This window comes from Schistocerca americana, chromosome 3 (assembly GCF_021461395.2).
Source record: "Schistocerca americana isolate TAMUIC-IGC-003095 chromosome 3, iqSchAmer2.1, whole genome shotgun sequence".
In the NCBI taxonomy this organism is placed as follows: Eukaryota; Metazoa; Arthropoda; class Insecta; order Orthoptera; family Acrididae; genus Schistocerca; species Schistocerca americana.
In genome coordinates this window covers 932,607,667-932,628,857 of record NC_060121.1, presented here as the reverse complement: position 1 = coordinate 932,628,857, position 21,191 = coordinate 932,607,667, and the positions used below count along the sequence as shown (strand labels likewise).

At 39.9% G+C, this 21,191-nt stretch overlaps 1 protein-coding gene across 2 annotated transcripts in view; it reads left to right on the top strand.

Moving 5' to 3' along the window:
* Positions 1 to 21,191, top strand: part of LOC124605749 (beta-alanine-activating enzyme) — a 169,807-nt gene that overhangs the window by 38,264 nt on the left and 110,352 nt on the right. For both annotated transcript variants that reach the window (XM_047137629.1, XM_047137628.1), the window contains exon 4: positions 15,309 to 15,493. In XM_047137629.1, coding sequence (XP_046993585.1) covers positions 15,309 to 15,493 — 185 coding nt within the window. The remainder of the gene's footprint in view (positions 1 to 15,308; positions 15,494 to 21,191) is intronic.

Genomic DNA, 21,191 nt, shown 5'->3' with positions numbered 1-21,191 from the left:
TCTGAATTTGGCTTGCTCACCTTAATCATCTTTATACTTACCAATAATTACTTCACCTTTGAGAGACAGACATACAAACAGATCAGGGGTATGACCACGGGAACCGGGATGGCTCCTTTCTGTGCCATCCTTTTCATGGGTTGCATGGAGGGGACTTCCCTGGGTTCCAGAAGCCTTGAGCCCCTGGTTTGATTTAGATACATTGATGACATCTTTTCCGTTTGGACACATGGTGAGGCTGACCTTTTATAGTTCCTGGAATCTCTTAATACCTTCTCCAAGTTAAATTTCACATGGTGCTGTTCTGAATCTCTTGCCACTTTCCTTGAAGCTGATTTCATCCTCCTATCACACCTATATGAGTCCTCTAACTGACAAAACATGCACTATCAAAGGGAGAGCCACCTGTGAAACAGCACATGTCATACCACCTGTTATATAAACACTGTTTGGCCTTTTACATCGACATAACTACCATCCAGTTATCAGTCAGGATGAAGGGGCATAGGCAGAAGGTGTATATACCAGCAACACACAGTATCCTGTTACAAAGCCTGCTTTACAACATGACAGTTGTGACCTCAGTGCCTGTTTCACTACACGCGCCATCTGGATTCTTCCTGCAGACACCACTTTCTCAGAACACTGCTGGTGGGAACTAGTGCTACAGCATGTTCTCACCACCCACCTGGCCTTAATTTACAAGAATTTCTTCTATGTCCACATTTCTTCACAGTAACTACTCCTTTCTTCACTCCATTTTAATTTCTACATCTTTCATTTTCTGACCTGTATATTTTTCGCCGTCCCCCCTCCCACCTCGGTTACATACAATGCACTTAGCTTTTCACTCTTATTAACTAGTGCACATTGTTTCAGTAGTAATCTCTCTCTTGCAACATTTTTATAATGTTCCGATTGTGTGTTCTCTTCTCAGGCTTTGTACTACTACCTAGGATTTGACACCCATGTACCAGAGGTGTTCAATAAGTAATTCAACACATTTTTTTCATCAGCCAATTTCAATTGAAAAAAATGTGGAATTTGTCTTGGGACATTGTGGAATATTCCCGCTTCAGCCTGTGTAGTTTCATGAAGTTCCGATAACCTTCAAAATGAATCTGTAATGGAGGTGTGTTCCAAGCACAGAGCTATCACTTAGTTTCTTTTGGAGGAAAACCAGAGCATCACAGATATTCAAGGCACTTGCAGGATGTCTGTGGAGACCTTGACTGAACAATTGCAAAAAGATCACACAAACCTGTCCGATATCGTGCATGTGAGCAGAGCTGTGACTCTTGCAGTTTTGGAACATGCGGACACTCTCACTCAAGGTGATCAACAAATCACAACCAAGCACCTTGCTGCACAACTGGACGTCTTTGTTGGTAGTGCTGACACCCTCATCCACCAGTTGGGATACTCAAAAGTTTGTGCCCACTGGGATCCTCGCTGCTTAGCAGACGACCATAAAGAGTGACGAAGGGACCATATGTGCAGAATTTCTTCTGCATTATGAAGCTGATTAAGACAATTTTTTGTCAAACATCATCACAGGTGTTGAGACATGGCTCATTTACTTAGAACCAGAAACGAAATGGCAATTCATGGAGCGGTGCTACACTACCTCTCCTCCAAAGAAAAAGTTCAAAGCCACACCCTCAGTCAGTAAAGTTGTGGCTATGATCTTCTGGGACTCTGAAGGGATGACTGTTTCATGTCCTTCCTTGTGATGCAATGATCAACTGTGCACTGAAAAGTACTGTGCTCTCCTCAGGTAACTGAAAAAATGATTTCACTGTGTTCATCACTACAAAAATGCAAATGTACTTCACCTTCTTCATAACAGCACAAGGCCACACACAAGTCTGCACATCTGAGAGGATCTCACAAAACTTCATTGGACTATTATTCCTCATCTACTCTACAGGCAAATCTCACACCTTCCGACTTCCATCTGTTTGGCCCATTGGGGAATGCACTCAGCGGGAAGCAGTACGTGGATGAGGGATAGGTTATTGACACAGTAAGATGTTGGCTCTGACATCGACCAGTAGATTGATACCATGCAGGCATACATGTCCTGTCAGTAAGGTGGCGTAAGGCCTTCGATTGAATAGAGGTTATGTTGGAAAATACTGTTTTGTATTGAAAAGAGTGGGGAGTGATGTGGTGTGTTGGAATCCTGAATAAAACCAACCTGAATCGGAAAAAAAATTGTTACACTACATACTGAATGCCACTTGTAGTTTCAGGAATAATGTTTTTGTACCTGGCAGAAAACAATTTTGCAGGGCTGTCTTGATTCATGGTGTCATACTGAGTGAGGATTGCCTGTAATTGTCACATTCATCTCAGGGATGATCAGTTTGGGTTCCTGAGAAATGTAGAAACACCTGAGGCAAAGCTATATTTTGAAGCTTTGTAAAGCACTTCTAATGCAATTTGAAATTATTATCAATTTCTGTTGGGAAGTGCATTCCAAAACAGAAAATTGTCTGTAATATCTGCATATCCTTTCTCTTTTCCAGAAAGCTGTAAATTTACTTATTTTGGTGTAGATTAAAGTTCCTTGGTGGCATGTGCAGCATTGAACTCTCATAACCTGAAATTGCTTTGGTTAGTAGTCATACAGTTCAAAGGGGAACACCACATGCAAAATTTTTCATGAATGCACATTTACTCAAATTAGGCATTTTCATTGGTGTGACAACCAGTATCTGTCAATTGAAAGTTCTTTATGTACTGTTCCACCTGTAAATCTAGCTACAGCTATTCTGCTGATTTTAATTCAGGACAATGTCATTAAGTAATCAAGTAAAGCACCCTTACTTCTTGGTGTTATAAACAAGAATAACATTCAGTGGTCAGATTATCTACACAGTCCATTCTTGTTGTCTATACTTAGTTCATTTGTACATAACATTACTTTACAGTCCACTAATGTACATTCAATATTTAGTGACACTGAACCTAACTGTCATTCACATCACAGTTTATTAAAATTAATGCAGTATGTCATTATCTGTTGCACAAATGTGTCCTGTTATTCACAGTAGAACAGTTAACAAAATGCTAGTCTTATGCAGCCTGAAGTAAACATTACTACACACAGTAAGTTACTGGTTTTCATTAATGGAAATACCACAAAAATGCTAATGTGAGCAAAATTTTAAGTGTACTTTCATTTAGCTGTCAGTTTGATGCTAACAGTACACAGACTTTTTACACAAGTCTTATCGTCTTGCACCTAACCATGTACAGGGCTATTACAAATGATTGAAGCGATTTCATAAATTCACTGTAGCTCCATTCATTGGCATATGGTCACGACACACTACAGATACGTAGAAAAACTCATAAAGTTTTGTTCGGCTGAAGCCGCACTTCAGGTTTGTGCCGCCAGAGCGCTCGAGAGCGCAGTGAGCCAAAATGGCGACAGGAGCCGAGAAAGCGTATGTCGTGCTTGAAATGCACTCACATGAGTCAGTCATAACAGTGCAACGACACTTCAAGACGAAGTTCAACAAAGATCCACCAACTGCTAACTCCATTCGGCGCTGGTATGCGCAGTTTAAAGCTTCTGGATGCCTCTGTAAGGGGAAATCAACGGGTCGGCCTGCAGTGAGCGAAGAAACGGTTGAACGCGTGCGGGCAAGTTTCATGCGTAGCCCGCGGAAGTCGACGAATAAAGCAAGCAGGGAGCTAAACGTACCACAGCCGACAGTTTGGAAAATCTTACGGAAAAGGCTAAAGCAGAAGCCTTACCATTTACAATTGCTACAAGCCCTGACCCCCAATGACAAAGTCAAACGCTTTGAATTTTTCATGGAAGAGGATGCGTTCAGTGCGAAACTTGTTTTCGGTGATGAAGCAACATTTTTTCTTAATGGTGAAGTGAACAGACACAATGTATGAATCTGGGCGGTAGAGAATCCTCACGCATTCGTGCAGCAAATTCACAATTAACCAAAAGGTAACGTGTTTTGTGCAATCTCACGGTTTAAAGTTTACGGCCCCTTTTTCTTCTGCGAAAAAAACGTTACAGGACACGTGTATCTGGACATGCTGGAAAATTGGCTCATGCCACAACTGGAGACCGACAGCGCCGACTTCATCTTTCAACAGGATGGTGCTCCACCCCACTTCCATCATGATGTTCGGCATTTCTTAAACAGGAGATTGGAAAACTGATGGATCGGTCGTGGTGGAGATCATGATCAGCAATTCATGTCATGGCCTCCACGCTCTCACGACTTAACCCCTTGCGATTTCTTTCTTTGGGGTTATGTGAAAGATTCAGTGTTTAAACCTCCTCTACCAAGAAATGTGCCAGAACTGCGAGCTCGCATCAACGATGCTTTCGAACTCATTGATGGGGACATGCTGCGCCGAGTGTGGGAGGAACTTGATTATCGGCTTGATGTCTGCCGAATCCCTAAAGGGGCACATATCAACATTTGTGAATGCCTAAAAAAACTTTTTGAGTTTTTGTATGTGTGTGCGAAGCATTGTGAAAATATCTCAAATAATAAAGTTATTGTAGAGCTGTGAAATCGCTTCAATCATTTGTAATAACCCTGTACTCATTATCCGTAGGCCATACTTATGTGATTGCTGGACATAAACTGATGATTTTTGGGATGAGAGGGGTACCCATTGACTGGTGTGATGATTTTCTGAGATTGTGAGAACACCATTGTATTTTATAAAATTGTGGAGTGGAAATTTTGCTAAAGCAGATACTCTATAGCTTTCAAGAAGAACTAGCTTCAACTAAAATATTTTATTAACAATGTAAAAAACATTGCTGACTAAATTGTATACCTCCACTGTAAATTACCTATGTACAAGTAAAGGTGCCATATTTGACACTAGCTGTTACTTGTGGCTGCACTTGCACATTAGTAGCTTTGTTATGATGAGTAATGGTGAGAAAGTAAGCAAGTAATTTATAAATATCTGCATATACAGGGTGTCCCATTTATCTTAAGCACCCTAAACAACTGTTTGTCCAGGTGCAAATTACAAAATGTTTCAAGCAAATGTTCTTTAGCCATCAGGGGGACATCAGTCAGCATGATTCCTTTGTTGTAGCTTTGTTTTTTACAAAGATATGAACAGTGGTATGACCTTTTTAAATGGCAGCCTGTATTTTTTATTTGTCGCTTCATTTCCTCTCCTAAAGACTTATACAAAAATGTATCGCAGTGTATCATTCACTGAAACACAACATTATTAATTACATAACACAACATTGATTTTGCCTGGGATCACAAACTTGTCCACTTGCTGGAGTTAACAGAAAACAAATGAAAACCAAGTAAAAACATAACACAAATTTGACTTTGAGTCTCCTGTACCATTGCCCAGGAGTAGAACATTCATAGGTGCTCATAGTGGTGACCCTGGACACTGATACACTGGTGTACTCGTTGAATGAAAGAATTACGTACTTCTTCCAGTGTTGCCTGCTGAAGAGAATTAAAAGAAAGTATGATACATTCCTGCATGTCCTTTGGAGTTGTTGGAATATCGTGATAGACAACATCTTTAATACATCCCCAAAGGAAAAAAGTCCAGAGGATTTAAATCAGGAGACCTAGCAAGCCAAGTAACTGTTCCTCCTCGACCAGTCCATCTGGCAGGATACCTTCAGTTCAGAACACGATGTGCACGCAAGGCATTATGTGCTGGACATCCATCATGTTGATACCACATAAGCATTATGGCTCTTAGCGGCACTTCATCCAGAAGAGGAGGAAGAACCCATCTGAGGAAGATGGTGTACACTATGCTGTTTAGACTACCGTTGATGAAATAAGGGTCAATGATTGTAGTTCCAAGCATCCCACACCAGACATTAAACCGAGTGAGGTGGTGCAGTGGTTAGACACTGGACTCGCATTCGGGAGGACGACGGTTCAATCCCGCGTCCGGCCATCCTGATTTAGGTTTTCCGTGATGTCCCTAAGTCGCTCCAGGCAAATGCCGGGATGGTTCCTTTGAAAGGGCACGGCCAACTTCCTTCCCCATCTTTCCCTAATCCGATGAGACCAATGACCTCGCTGTCTGGTCTTCTGCCCCAAACAACCCAACCCAGACATTAACTCTCCATTGATGCTGATGTTCCACCTGTCTAAGCCATCATGGGTTGTCACTGGACCAATAATGCATGTTCCTTGTATTTACATGTCCTTTGTTTGAGAAGAAACATTCATCGGTAAATAGAACATTATAGAAGTAGTTTGGGTTGGTGAGGGTTTGCTACTGTGGCCACTGACAGAACTGTACACGATTCTGGAAATCATTCCCATGCAATTCTTGATGTAGGTGTACATGTTAAGGATGAAACCGGTGATGTGTAAGAATATGATGTGCGCTAGTTTTAGGAATGCCAATCTCATGTTCAAGCTGTTGTGTGGTCACAGGTGGATTCATAGCAACAGAAGTGAGAACAGTAACTTTGGCAGCTTCGCCTGTGCGAGTGCTATGATGATTGCGTAGTTGTGGGTTGAAACTTCTCATTTCCTGAAGCGTCGCTACAATATGAGAAAACATCCGTCGGGAAGGTGGGTTCTTTTCAGGGTATCGCTCCCTTTACAGTTCCGCTGCCTGCATACCATTTCACCTACCTTCAACAACAGCAACAAAAGAAACATTATGTCAGTGGAGTTTATAGGAAGGACAGTCTTTACTGTACGTCTACTCCACACAACAATGTTTAAAAGGACTAAACTACTATACTAAATGTACCTGTACATCAGAAAACAGTACTGCAATTACTGTTCTGCTAACTTACATTCACCATAGATAAGTAGCATTTCTACCTTCTCTTCATTGGTGTACATTCAACTCACACAACTCTTCAACTGATGATGGTTGACGGAATGATGGGTGTGTATTCTACTTATGTTAGCATTTGTCCTCTGTCAACGTCAGCATGTGGATGTGTTCCATTACCTAGAGTATGTGCACCAGTGCTGGGAGCATCAGCGTCAATGTTGTGTTATGTAATTAATAACATTGTGTTTCAGTGAATGGTACACTGTGATACATTTTTGAATAGGTCTTTTGGAGAGGAAATGGATTACCAAATAAAAAATATAGGGTGCTATTTAAAAAAGTCATACCGCTGTTCATATCTTTGTAAAAAGCAAAGCTACAACCAAGGCAATCATGCTGATTGGTGCCCCCTGACGGCTAAAGAACATTTGCTTGAAGCATTTTGTAATTTGCATCTGGACAAACAGTTATTATGGTGGTCAAGATAAATGGGACACCCTGTGTAGTGGCAAAAATAGTCAATTTCTGACAATATGAAGTAATTGGATAGATAAAAAATCTGCCAACCAAGTGACAGCATTTTTTTGTTGTTGTATTAGTCCATGTGGCAATCATTCCTTCTTATGTAACCCCCTGGTCAGTCTACATTGTCATATGTCTTGTTGAAACTGCATCTGTTTTCTACCTTATGTGCTAGTCCATTCATTTATTTATTTGTACCACCCTGCTGCCACTTGGTTAATAGATTTTTTATCTATCCAGTTACTTTGCATATATGGTGATGTACATATGTATATGTGTGTGTGTGTGTGTGTGTGTGTGTGTGTAATTGTTTGTATTGCCAGTATATAGGTACATAATTAACAAGTTTGTTTTATTTTGCTGTATGACAAATCTTAGTTAAAAAATACTAAAAGCTCAAAATTTTTTATTCTTTATCAATTATTCATTGCACAAACTTAACACATCCTACACTCGTTCGTCCTCTGTTAGAATATTGCTGTGCGGTGTGGGATCCTTACCAGGTGGGATTGACGGAGGACATCGAAAGGGTGCAGAAAAGGGCAGCTCGTTTTGTATTATCATGTAATAGGGGAGAGAGTGTGGCAGATATGATACGCGAGTTTGGATGGAAGTCATTAAAGCAAAAGACGTTTTTCGTCGCGGCGAGATCTATTTACGAAATTTCAGTCACCAACTTTCTCTTCCGAATGAGAAAATATTTTGTTGAGCCCAACCTACATAGGTAGGAATGATCGTCAAAATAAAATAAGAGAAATCAGAGCTCGAACAGAAAGGTTTAGGTGTTCTTTTCTCTTGCGCGCTGTTCGGGAGTGGAATGGTAGAGAGATAGTATGATTGTGGTTCGATGAACCCTCTGCCAAGCACTTAAATGTGAATTGCAGAGTAATCATGTAGATGTAGAGTTGTATAAACAACATTTTTAGTCTCATCTCCTTCTGCAAAGACGTAAAGATTTTGTGGGAGCTGGATACAGGTGAGCATGACACAGATTTTCCATGAGAGAAAGGTGATTTTACTAAATGCACACTGGCATATTTGAGTTTTTACCATTGGACTATATTTATGGTCATTCCAAAAGCAGTTTTTATTCAGAATTGAAATGGCAAATTTTTCGATATAATTAGGATTCGTGAAATCAAAACACTTTCTCCTTTAGCTGTGACACTGATTATGATAGCCCTAACAGTATTTTGGCCCAGATATGTAACTTGTAAGTGTGCACTGTTATGCACTCTGGTCGCATCAAGATTTCTCCTTAAGAGGACCAGAACACTAACCTTTAACCTCAATTTATATGAAGGCACTCCTCACAATTTCAATTAGTGAAAGAACTCTGTAGGGTATGAGGTGACTTGTTCAGTCAGATATTCCACAATATCTCCTCCTCCTTGTGACATTTTTTTTTCATTTATCTCTCCTACAAATTCATTAGTCAGCACCAAAACTGTCCACCAGGAACCATTCTTTATTTCCCATATTCACTTGCAGTTCAAGATAAAATTAGCTACCCCACCTTCTCTTAGCTGAACAGTGGTGTTTCCCTTCCTGTCCCTCTGCAGCTCCCTAAACAGCCACACCATCAAACACCACTTCTCTCCTACAAACCGAGCTTGGCCAGCCTCTTTGACATCCGGCAGCCTTCACCACTGTCTTCCAGACCAAGAATAACCCATAATCACAAGAACCAGTCACAACAGTACAGTGTCCTCAGCCTCTAGTCTAAACCACTCTCCCCTCCTGAATTATCTGTATTATCTAAGGCTCTTACTTTCAGCCCTAAACCTGCATTTTATCATGCTGCTTTGGTGAAGGACCAACTTTCCTTCACATGTAATCTCAACTGGAAATATCACTTTGCAAACCAAATCCAAACCCCTTGCAACAGCAACTCTGACATTGAACCCTGCCTTGAACAGTTCCAGTCACAATATCAACTTGATCCACACTACTTCCTCAAAATCATTCCTTACAAACTTTCCAAGAACTCCTCACATCCAGCATTGCTTTGCAACCCTTCCTCAGGTCCCTACATGACCCTAACTTGTCCTCTGCAGAACTTCAGGTTGTACATTCCGTAATACCTGATGACTCCATCATTATTCTCCCAGCAGACAAAGGATCTACCACTGTGGTACTTGACCAAAAGGAGTATGTTAGAGAAGGTCTAGGCCAGCTGTCTGATAGCTCTACATTCAGTGTCTGCTGTCAAGATCCCATCGCTGTGATTCAAGCTGACTTGCAGTCCCTCCTTAAAACCTCAGGCCTCTCACAAGGACAAACACCTCAATCCATAGAACTTTATACCGCATCCAAACCATGGATCCCCACATTTGACCTTCTTTCTAAGATCTACAAACACAATCATACTGGCCATCCTACAGTTGCTGGCTTCAAGGCACCCACCAAAAGTATATCTGCCTTAGTTGATCAACAACGGCAACCCATAGTACAAAGACTTCCCTCCTATGTCAAAGATACCAACCATTTCCTAGATCGTCTGAAATCCATTTCTGTCCCACTCTCACTACACACCCTGCTTGTCCCCCTCTTTACCAACATCCTCCACATACGTGATCAGACTGCTGCTGAACATTTCCTCAATCAGCATCCACCTTGTTCCAAACCTATGACATCCTTCTTGTTCACCTTAACCAGCTTTGTACTTATCAACAATTACTTCATCTTTGAGAAGCAGACATACAAACAAATCAGGGGTACAGCCAAGGGAGCCAGGATGGATCCTTTCTAAACCAGCCTTTTCAAGGGTCACTTAGAGGCAGCTTTTCTGGGATCCATAAGCCTTCAGGCCCTTGTTTGTTTTAGAAACATTGATGACATCTTTGTCACATGGACTCATGGTGAGGCTGACCTGTTAAAATTCCTGGCATCTCTTAATACCATCTCCCAATTAAATTTCACATGGTCCTATTCCAAATCCTATTCCACTATCTGTGATGTTGTTCTCATCCTCACCCAAGGCCTTCTACACACTTCTGTCGACAATAAACCTACTAACAAACAACAGTACTTACATTTTGACACTTGCCATCCTTTCCACATCAAACATTTTCTCCCTTACAGCCTTGGCGTTTGAGGCAAACGTACAGGGTTATTACAAATGATTGAATTGGCGCAGCATGTCCCCGTCAAGGAGTTCGAAAGCATCGTTGATGCGAGCTCGCAGTTCTTGCACGTCTCTTGGTAGAGGAGGTTTAAACACTGAATCTTTCAGATAACCCCACAAAAAGAAATCGCATGGGGTTAAGTCGGGAGAGTGTGGAGGCCATGACATGAATTGCTGATCATGATCTCCACCACGACCGATCCATCGGTTTTCCAATCTCCTGTTTAAGAAATGCCGAACATCATGATGGAAGTGCGGTGGAGCACCATCCTGTTGAAAGATGAAGTCGGCGCTGTCGGTCTCCAGTTGTGGCATGCGCCAATTTTCCAGCATGTCCAGATACACGTGTCCCGTAACGTTTTTTTTGCAGAAGAAAAAGGGGCCGTAAACTTTAAACCGTGAGGCATCCAGAAGCTTTATACTGCGCATACCATCGCCGAATGGAGTTAGCAGTTGGTGGATCTTTGTTGAACTTCGTCCTGAAGTGTCGTTGCACTGTTATGACTGACTCATGTGAGTGCATTTCAAGCACGGCATATGCTTTCTCAGCTCCTGTCGCCATTTTGTCTCACTGCGCTCTCGAGCGCTCTGGTGGCAGAAATCTGAAGTGCGGCTTCAACAAAACTTTATGAGTTTTTCTACGTATCTGTAGTGTGTCGTGACCATATGTGAATGAATGGAGCTACAGTGAATTTATGAAATCGCTTCAATCATTTGTAATAGCCCTGTATTTGTTCTGATGCAGATTCTTTACAGCAATACACCACCATTCACACCTGAGCCTTCACTAGACCTAATTACCCCACCAGTCTAGTTCAAAAGCAGTTTTCCTGAGCCATCACATCCAGTCCTGGTATTGCTGATCCCTCCAAAAAACAACTTTGGAGCACAGCACCCGGCCACTCAGGGCACGACTTCCTAAAATCTTGCACTGAAAAGAGATCCATTCTGTCTGAGATTTTACCCACCACACCTAGAAGATCTTTTTGTCACTCTCCCAATCTCCCCAATATTCTTGTCAGACCTTATGCTCCTACTGCACCTATATCCCTACCTTATGGCTCCTACCACTGTGACCATCCCCACCACAAGACTTGTCCTTTGCACCTTCCTACCACCACCTATATCAGCCCTGTAACTGACAAAACATATACTATCAGAGGGAGAACCATCTGTGAAATGACTCATCGGCCGGCCGGTGTGGCCGTGCGGTTCTAGGCCCTTCAGTCTGGAACCGTGTGACTGCTCTGGTCACAGGTTCGAATCCTGCCTCAGGCATGGATGTGTGTGATGTCCTTAGGTTAGTTAGGTTTAAGTAGTTCTAAGTTCTAGGTGACTGCTGACCACAGATGTTAAGTCCCATAGTGCTCAGAGCCATTTGAACCATTTGAAATGACACATCATGTATCAGATGTTATGTATACACTGTTCGGCCTTTTACATTGGCATGGCAACCACCAAATTATCAATTAGGATAAATGGACATAGAGAGTGTATGCTGTCAACAGGGAATATCCTGTTGCAAAGCATGCTTTATAACATGACAGTCTCAGTACCTGTTTCACCTCAAGTGCCATCTGGATTCTTCCCCCAGACACCAGTTTCTTAGAACTCCTCAGGTGGGAACTTGCACTACAACATATCCGTGGTTTTTGCCACACACCTGCTCTTAATTTACATTAATTTCTTCTGTCTCAGCATTTCTTCGTGGTAACTGATCTTTTCTTCACTCCGTTTTAGTTTTATACATCTTTCATTGACTTACCCATCGGTTTTTCACTGTCCCTCTCCCATCTATGTTACATACAATACACTTAGCTTTTCATTCTGATTAACTTGTGCAGTTTTTCCTTCTCATCCTGTCTGGTAAGTGTCCCCTGACCTGTAGTTCTGGGTGACTTTCCCAAAATCCATCCCTTTCCCTAGATCTCTCCAGTCCTTTTCCTTCACCCCTCTTCCTTCCTCTTCAACCCTTCTGCCTGAAGAAGGAACTACTGTCTCCAAAAGCTTGCCTAATCATAACTTTCTTCTGTGTGTGTGTTCTGGTGCTGCATGGTGAGTAGATTTTTTTATCTATCAAATTAAATTATTTTGTAAAATGTTGATTGTTTTCATTGTCATATTTCCACAGATATTTTTCTGTAAAAACTGTCCAGCTTCAACAGGTGGTATAGTAATTCTTTTTAAAATTTCAGAAACCATGTGCATGAGTAAACATTGGATTTGCACTGCCACTGAATAATTTATAAACATTCCAAGTCATAAGCATTCCTACTTCACCCTTTTTGAAGTGGCCGTGCGGTTAAAGGCGCTGCAGTCTGGAACCGCAAGACCGCTACGGTCGCAGGTTTGAATCCTGCCTCGGGCATGGATGTTTGTGATGTCCTTAGGTTAGTTAGGTTTAACTAGTTCTAAGTTCTAGGGGACTAATGACCTCAGCAGTTGAGTCCCATAGTGCTCAGAGCCATTTGAACCATTTTTTCACCCTTTTTTTAAGTAGGCTTTGTTATTCCTTGGGTTTCAAGCCCTGTACCAAATTTTATCAAAATCAGTTCAACAGTTTGGTCATGAAAATGTAGCAGTGAGAGTTACTATTCCATTTATGATTTGAGTATGGATTATGTTCATTTAGTCAATTCTTTAATTAATTGATTTATTGAATAATGATGGATTGTATCTGGTTCTAAAAAATAAGGGCAACAAAATTATAAACTCAAATCCTGGAATTAACAGGTATGCTGACTCAGATGGCAAAAGTAATTTTGGATAAGTTAGAACTTTAATTGCAGTTATCTTTCCAATTAATTTATTTTCAGAAAAATGAATCAGGTTGTTTGAAATAGTGAAATGATTATTTTCTAATGATTGGTGTCAGCACTTTCAAATCGACTGATTAGTTCATACTATTTTTACCATTACATGTTACTGTAATAATTTCAGTTATCAGTCACTTGTCATTAATACAGTTTTCAGTGAATAGGTTACAGAGACTGTTATGCCTTGTTGGAAGACATAGGGTAAAAGTGAGAGAAATTAAGCAGTGCTCAGTTTATCTTACCACCTGACTTTATGAGTCCTCTTCCAAGTTAGTAAGGTGTTATGGTGTACTGACTGTCACTTAGGTAGATATTTTCATATTTTGTGTGACACTTGGTTTTTAATATTGTACAAAATGGCTGGTCAATACTCTCTTCTCTCAGAAATTTGCTGTTGACACAAATCTGTTAAAATTTATTGGCTTAAATTTTTTATATTTGTTACCTGTACGCGCTGGTGAGATTTGGATGTACACTTATCTGTGCACTTATGGTTTAAATGATTTGGCTTATAGGTTGTTATTATAGTGTTGTTCCTTGACTCTCTAAACCCCACATACTAATAGGTTGTTATTATAGTGTTGTTCCTTGACTCTCTAAACCCCACATATCTATAAGTGAAAATGGTAGTGAGTACATTTCAATGAAAGCTAAAATAATTATTGTCATCAGTGTTGCACCAAAATAATGTATTTTGCAATTTAAAGTAACTTGCAGTGTGCATATATGAAAAAAAAGATGCTTTTTGTCCTTCTTCCTCCACAAGTACCTTATAATGTGTAGCAAAGGATACTGTGTGCACCATTGCCATTTCTTCCCTTTCCAGCTCCATTTGTGAATGACATGTAGGAAGAATGACAGTCAATAAGCCTCATTATCATCTTGACTTTCACTGTTTCCACTTTCATGTTCATTTTGTGAGCCAGAACATTACGACCACCTACCTAATAGCAAGTATGACCATATTTGGCACGGATAAAACAGCAACAATGCAGTGTGGCATGGAAGCAATGAAGCCATGGTAGGTCACTACAGGAAGCTGACGCCACATCTACACACGCAAGTCACCTAATTCCCATAAATTCCGGGGAGGGGGAGTGATGAGCTCTGACACCATGTTCAACCGGGTTCAGATCTGGTGAGTTGAGGGGCCAGCACATGAATTGGAACTCGCCACTGTGTCCCTTGAACCACTCCATCACATTTCTGGCCCTGTGACATGGAGCATTATCTTTTTGAAAAATGATCGTCATGAAGAGGTGTATATGGCGTGCAACCAGTGTACAATACTCCTTGGCCCTGATGGTGCCTTGTACGAGCTCCACTGGAGCCATCGATGCCCACGTGAATGTTTCCCAGGACGTAATGGAGCTACCACCAGCTTGTCTCCATCTTGCAATTGAGCTGTCAAGCAGCTGTTCCCTGGAAGATGACAGGTTTGCATCCTCTCATTGGCATGATGAAGGAGATATCAGTATTCATAAGACCATGCAATGCTCTGCCACTGCACCAATGTTCAGTACTGATGGTCACGTGCCCATTTTAGTGGTAGTTGCTGATGTCGTGGTGTTAACATTGGCACATACATGGCTCATCAGCTGCAGAGGCCCATCATTAGGAGTGTTCAGTGCACAGTTGTATGCTGCCCAGCATTAAAGTCTGATGTTAGTTCCGCCACTGTTCACAGCCTATCCTGTTTTACCGTACTGCCCCACCTACGATGTCCTACTGTGTAGTGTGGGGAGGCTACCCAACCCCTTGATGTCTGGATGTGGTTTCACTACATGCTGAAGACACTCATCACAGCACTCCTCGAACATCCATAAAGTCGTGCTATTGCGTGGCCATTTTATATCGATAGTAGGTCGGTGGTTGTAATGTCCTGGCCAATCAGTGTATGTTGCTTGACTCTTTTTGCATGCTATTTCAGAACAAAAATTGTAGTAATTAAGTCATGCTAATTAGTGTAAAATGTAGTAATTTAACACTGTATAATTATTTGTTCAAAATTTGTTTAGCATGCAATATTCAGTGAAGAACTAATACGCTCTTTATAGGCCTGCTGTTTTCTCAGCGTATGGCATCACAGAGGTTTCATGTTGGGCATCCCTCCAGCGTGTTGAGCTTGATGCAGAAGAAGCAATGACAGTACCTCTTGGCAAACCTCTGTCAGAAACATTGATGGAAGTACGAGATGAACAAGGAAAGGTTTTGACTGCTGGAGAAGGTCACATGTATATTGGTAAGGCTAAAACCGAAGTATGATAGTGACCTCTTAATCATCCATTTATTTGTTACTTTATTGTTACTTTTGCTGTTGGACACCCATATTGAGACAGTGATGTTTACTCTTGTTGTATTTGGGATAAGAAGGACTACAGGTTCTAAATCTCATGTGTATGCGGAGCGACTGTGTTTCACTGTATGCTCGTAGCAGGTGTATGTCCCTTCTGTCACAAGAATAAGAAGGTAAAAGGAGGATTAGTTATAGATTTACTGAGTTGTAGGCTGTTTGTAAGAGATAAAAATTCGTGTCTCTACGATTCTCTCTACTAGAACTGAATATATATATGCCCATCCCATTAATGTGCTATCACAGGTTTATATTTCACTTTTTATAAAAAAAACTGAGTGAACTTATATATGAAGTTGTGTGATGGCTGAATAATCAAAAGAGAACAACTAGACACAGAGAATAAACAATTTTGTTCAGTATGTTCATTAATCTACCAGCCTTATGAAGAAGAAGAAAAATAAGATGGGGAGGAAATGAAACTGCTGCATTACTAAAGACCTATTTGTTCTGACATTAATGCACAAATGCTTTTTGATTTCAAACTGTGCTCTTTACTATTACAGTTTTCATCAAAACTGGACAGCTCATCAGGAGCTGATGAGAAAATGATTACATACATTTTCTTGTGTTCCCCTGGAAAGCTCCTTCATAGTTTCATGGAACACATGGTGCAGATATGTTTTGGGCATTGGAAGGAAAATTTTAGGACTGAAAAGGGTGCTAGTTTGAAGATGACTACCACTGAACATAATTGATACACAAATTTGCAATATCATTTGTTATTTTCTTCCTGCATGCCATTTTCCACTAAAAGGCCATAATACAAGTTAATGAATCAGTTAGACCCTAATGCAATGAACAAATAGTTCAGTAATAATCTGAGCAGTCTTGTTTCTTTTGTATTGATGATGTATATCTGCAAGCTTCGTCAACTGGACAAACAGGAGATGCTTATGAAGAAATCTAGTAGATGTTCAACTGTTTTGAGCATAAATTGCATTGAAACTTCGATTCCTCCTCCTCCTATGACTACTACTACTACTACTATTACTATTACTATTACCTCTACCTCTACCACTACTACCACTACTACTACTGCTATTATGTCTGCAGCTAATAACAACAACAACAATAATAATAATAATAATAATAATAATGATAATGATAATAAAGAGTTCAGCCAGTTGGAGAATTCAAGGTGCTGAGGAAGACACTAAAAGGAGCTAGCATTTAATTTTGAGTAACAAATTTAGCCAGTTGAGAATTCAAGGTACTGAGGAAGACAGAAAACTGAGGTAGCATTTAATTTTCTTGCTTTGAGTGATGCACATCTTTGCTTTATGCAATGTGAATTCTTCACAGAGAAAATAATGACAAAAAAGTACCTTAAGTAACTAATGAAATAAATAAGGGCACCAATATGAAACAGTGTACTGCGTGAAGTATATGTAAATTAAAGTGAATGCTTAAAACTTACATAACTTAACATATCAGTCAACAGAAAAGTTGATTTATAAACAGCCAATAGGGCTTTAAAAATAAAAGTTCCAGGTTTATGACTTCATGATCTTCATATCATGTAGTTATGTTATTCAGCTGATTATTACTTTACATTTAAAGAAAAATCAAGTATGGGATATAATTATCTATATGAAAGTAGATCGTTGCTCATAAAATAGAAAAGCCACTGAGCATCTGCAACAGAGCATGGTGGGATTCTCCTACTTGTTCTTACACCAGTCCTGATATCCATATATTTTTTTTTTCTTTTTCTGATCTTTTTTAATTCATTATGCATATACCATAATTACATAAAATAACTACTTTCTTATTGATACATTGATACTGAACTTTATTATTCATAACATAATTTATCGATTATTCGTGGCAGTTGCATAAATGGTCCACATTGAAATACTTTATGTAAAGAAATGTCATAAATTTATAATACCTGTAAACTGTGTGCACATCAAATTTCTACCATGCTAATAATTCTCTGTTGTAGCATTGACATATCTTAATTGAAAGTTCTTATTCTTCTCTTTCAAAAAAATGTTTTAGTTTCTCCAAAACTGTAATATTTCAAAAGTTATTCATATTTAAATGGATCATATTCCAGAATGTTCCATTCTTAAAATGCGATTGTTTCTCAAATCTACTGTTATAGTTTTGTAGCCCCAATTTTTCTGATTCTTAAAATAACATGTTAGTTTATGAAATATCCAAATTGTAAAATGTAACTTTGCAGCAACTTCTTAGTGGGCTTTGGAAATCTCATTGCATGTTAAAACTTCCCTCTCATAAAATAGTTTCATTTATACCAATATAAAAGGACACAGCCTTTAGCTAAACAAAATTTATGTCACTGCCAATTGCATCTTTGTTTCCTTTACATTTTCTGTCTTTTATGTTCATATCCAGAATGTAATTCAATATATTGTTACTTCTGTAATTGGTGTGCCTATAACTAAATGTCGCACAATAAGCCACGGCAGGCAAAACCAGGTAGTAGATAAGGAAATTTCTATGTCAGTTGTCTTCAACTAGCACAGTCACTATGTTGTTAGTCATTCAGTATATGGTAATCATAATGTAATGTTCAGTATCAGTCAGTCTGCATCCAGGAGTAAATATGTAAAGTTTTATTCAAAACAGCTTTTTATTTGTGATGTCAATTCTTAATGTTCCATAAGCTAATAACAGCGTATGTAGCTTACTGACCTGTGATATCAAATTGAAATAGTTCATGACAACCAAGTAGATTGTCTAAAGTGCTTATGAACAAGAAATATGAAAAAAAGTAAAAGTTAGTATCATCTAGGTTGAGCAGAGGGTGGTTATAATTAAAATTTTGCTATTTTAGAGGGGCTAAATGAGAAACAAATGATCGTAGGTCAATGGAACTTTGTGGAAACATTTATAAAGACATGTAGAAGAGAAATAATGAATAAACCATTGAAAGAAACTCATTTTAATTCCAACATGACAGGGTAACATCTGTTAACTGTGTACTATATTTACGTTCCAGGATACAAATGATGCTCAAGATGATGACCGTCTACATCCACAACAGTGTAGAGCCACCCTAGAGATACCATTTTACTATTGTTCACAGCTCTTTTTGAACAGTTGACCATGCAATGTTCAGCTCTCATGACACAGCTCATGCATTGTTTGGAAATTGCACATTTTGTCCAGCATTCTCAGCCATGGCAACAGTATCTCCTTCAACAATTTGCAGCACAATTGGCTGTCGGCCGCTCCCAGGAGCAGTCACCAAATCACCAGTTAATCTGAACTTCCGAATCATGTTCTTCAGCCCTGGTATGAAAAGAGAACCTCTCTGTATTCCTTAATTGCGTCAATACTTACAAACAGCAGCAGCGCTATTGCTTTGTTTTGATAGAAACAGCTTTATGAGTAAAGTTATGCTCATCGTGTCCAGACCCATGTTGACTGTCTCTAACTGTACCGCAATCTGATGCTTCTGTTTCAAGCTTAAGTTGAGGTATCAGTGCTGATGCCTAACAGCAAGTCATGATTCTAAAACTGCTTACAATGCAATTCCTGTGATGCATAGTGTGAACATTGTTCCGATAAGGTTTGGTACCCATAAGGTAAATAGCTTTCTGTCTACACTGTCTCAAGTAATGAAGGTTTAATTATAAACACTGTGTAGAATCATTTGATAATGGGTCAAAGTTACTAATAATCATCAAGAAGAAGTAAAGCAAAACAAGAAATTTGATGAGACTTAGGAGCTACATGAAACAGGTCAGTAAGTTACAAACACACAGGCACACTGAAAGGATGACCAAATGTTAAACTTTTGAATAGAGCCATCATATCAAATGGAAAGTTCAGTTGAGAAAACTGTTAAAAGAGAGAGAGAGAGAGAGAGAGAGAGAGAGAGAGAGAGAGAGAGAGAGAGCGCATTACTGTTGTCTTCTGGTTCTGGCACAGCAGCCTGTCTGGGCATGGTCTAGCAGTGTTCCCTTGGATATGTGTGAGAACGCGAAGGAAATGTAGGATGAGCGGAGGTGGGAACAGTGTGGTAGGGGATTAAAAAAGATTGTGCTGGTGTGCAACTTGTTGGCACATGAAAGGGCTGTGGTGATGCCTTTTTCTCACTATCTTTCCCACCTCTACATATGTGGTATTCCCCTAGCCACATAATACAGCTTTAAGTCTCAACTGTCCAGGGTCATATCCTTGTGGAAGACCCAGATGCAATACCAGTACCATATGAGGTCTGTTCAAAAAATTCTGCAACATTCGTAATTTCTCGCCAATGGTGTGTTGGAGCGGAATTTGGTTGGCATCCCTGGATATGCCTGTGTTTAAAATGTAATTGCTAGAAGTTTCATTGTTGTGTGTCTGTTAGTTATTGTTCAGTGCTGTATTGACCAGAATGTTGTTCACACAGTCTGAATTTCGAGATGGCAGAGTTAGAGGAGTAACACGTCTGCTTTAAATTGTGCATGAAACTCAGGAAAACCTTTACAAAGACATTCCAAATGATGCAGGAAGCCTATAGTGATGAGTGCTTAAGCAGTATTCAGTGTTACAAATTGTTCATATGGCTTAAAAATGGCCAGCAGAAGTTAAAGATGACCCTCATTCAGGACAACCTTCAGTGTCTATTGATGACGCATATATCAGGAATATCAACGAAACTGTATGTACCAATCAAATACTGACTGTCCAAGAGATTGCAGAAGAATGTAACATTTCAGTTAGGTCTAGTGATGAAATCCTTACACAGCATCTTGGAATGCATCATGTTGCCACAAAGTTCGTCTCACGGGTCATGAGTAAAGACCAGAAAGACCTGACAATGTGTGAAGAGCTTTTGGATGGTGCAAATGAGAATGAGATGTTCCTTAAGAGAATTGTAACTGGTGATGAGACATGGGTCTACGGTTATAATGGTGACCAAGGTTCAGTTTTCTCAAATGTCAAAGCCGCACTGATAGTTTTCTTTGTCTTTGTAGGATTAGTTCATGATGAATCCATGCCTCAGGGACAGACTGTTAATTGATGGTACTATCCGAATGTGTTGCGACGCCTGTCAGAAAATGTGGGAAGAAAATAGCCTAAAATGTGGCAAGACAATACATGCTTCTTGCATCACAATAACGCACCCTCACATTCATCCTGTTGGTGGGTGACTTTTGCACAAAAAAAAACAAATGAAGTCACTGTGCTGTTTCATCCTCCCTGCTCTCCAGACCTTGCTTCTGGACTTTTTTTATTTCCCATTGAAGGGACGAAGATTTTCAATAATAGATGAGATAAAAGAAAATTCACAGACAGCGCTTTGCGTGATCCAGCAAGAGGCATACTAAGACTGCTTCTGCAAATGAAAACGACATTGGGAGTGGTGTGTCAGTTGTGGAGGAGAGTATTTTGAAGAACACCGTGCACAATAAGTACAAGGTAAGTGTAGAAAAATTATTTGGACAAAGTTCCAGAATTTTTTGAACAGACCTTGTACATCTGCTGACCAGCTCAGACAGGACCACCTGTGAAATTAGTTACATCATATTCCAACTCCACTGAACCACTGCTAGCATTCTAAGGATCACAGTGAACTGCACTCCATACTAATGTTAGATGAGTTTAAGATATGCAAAAACTGCAA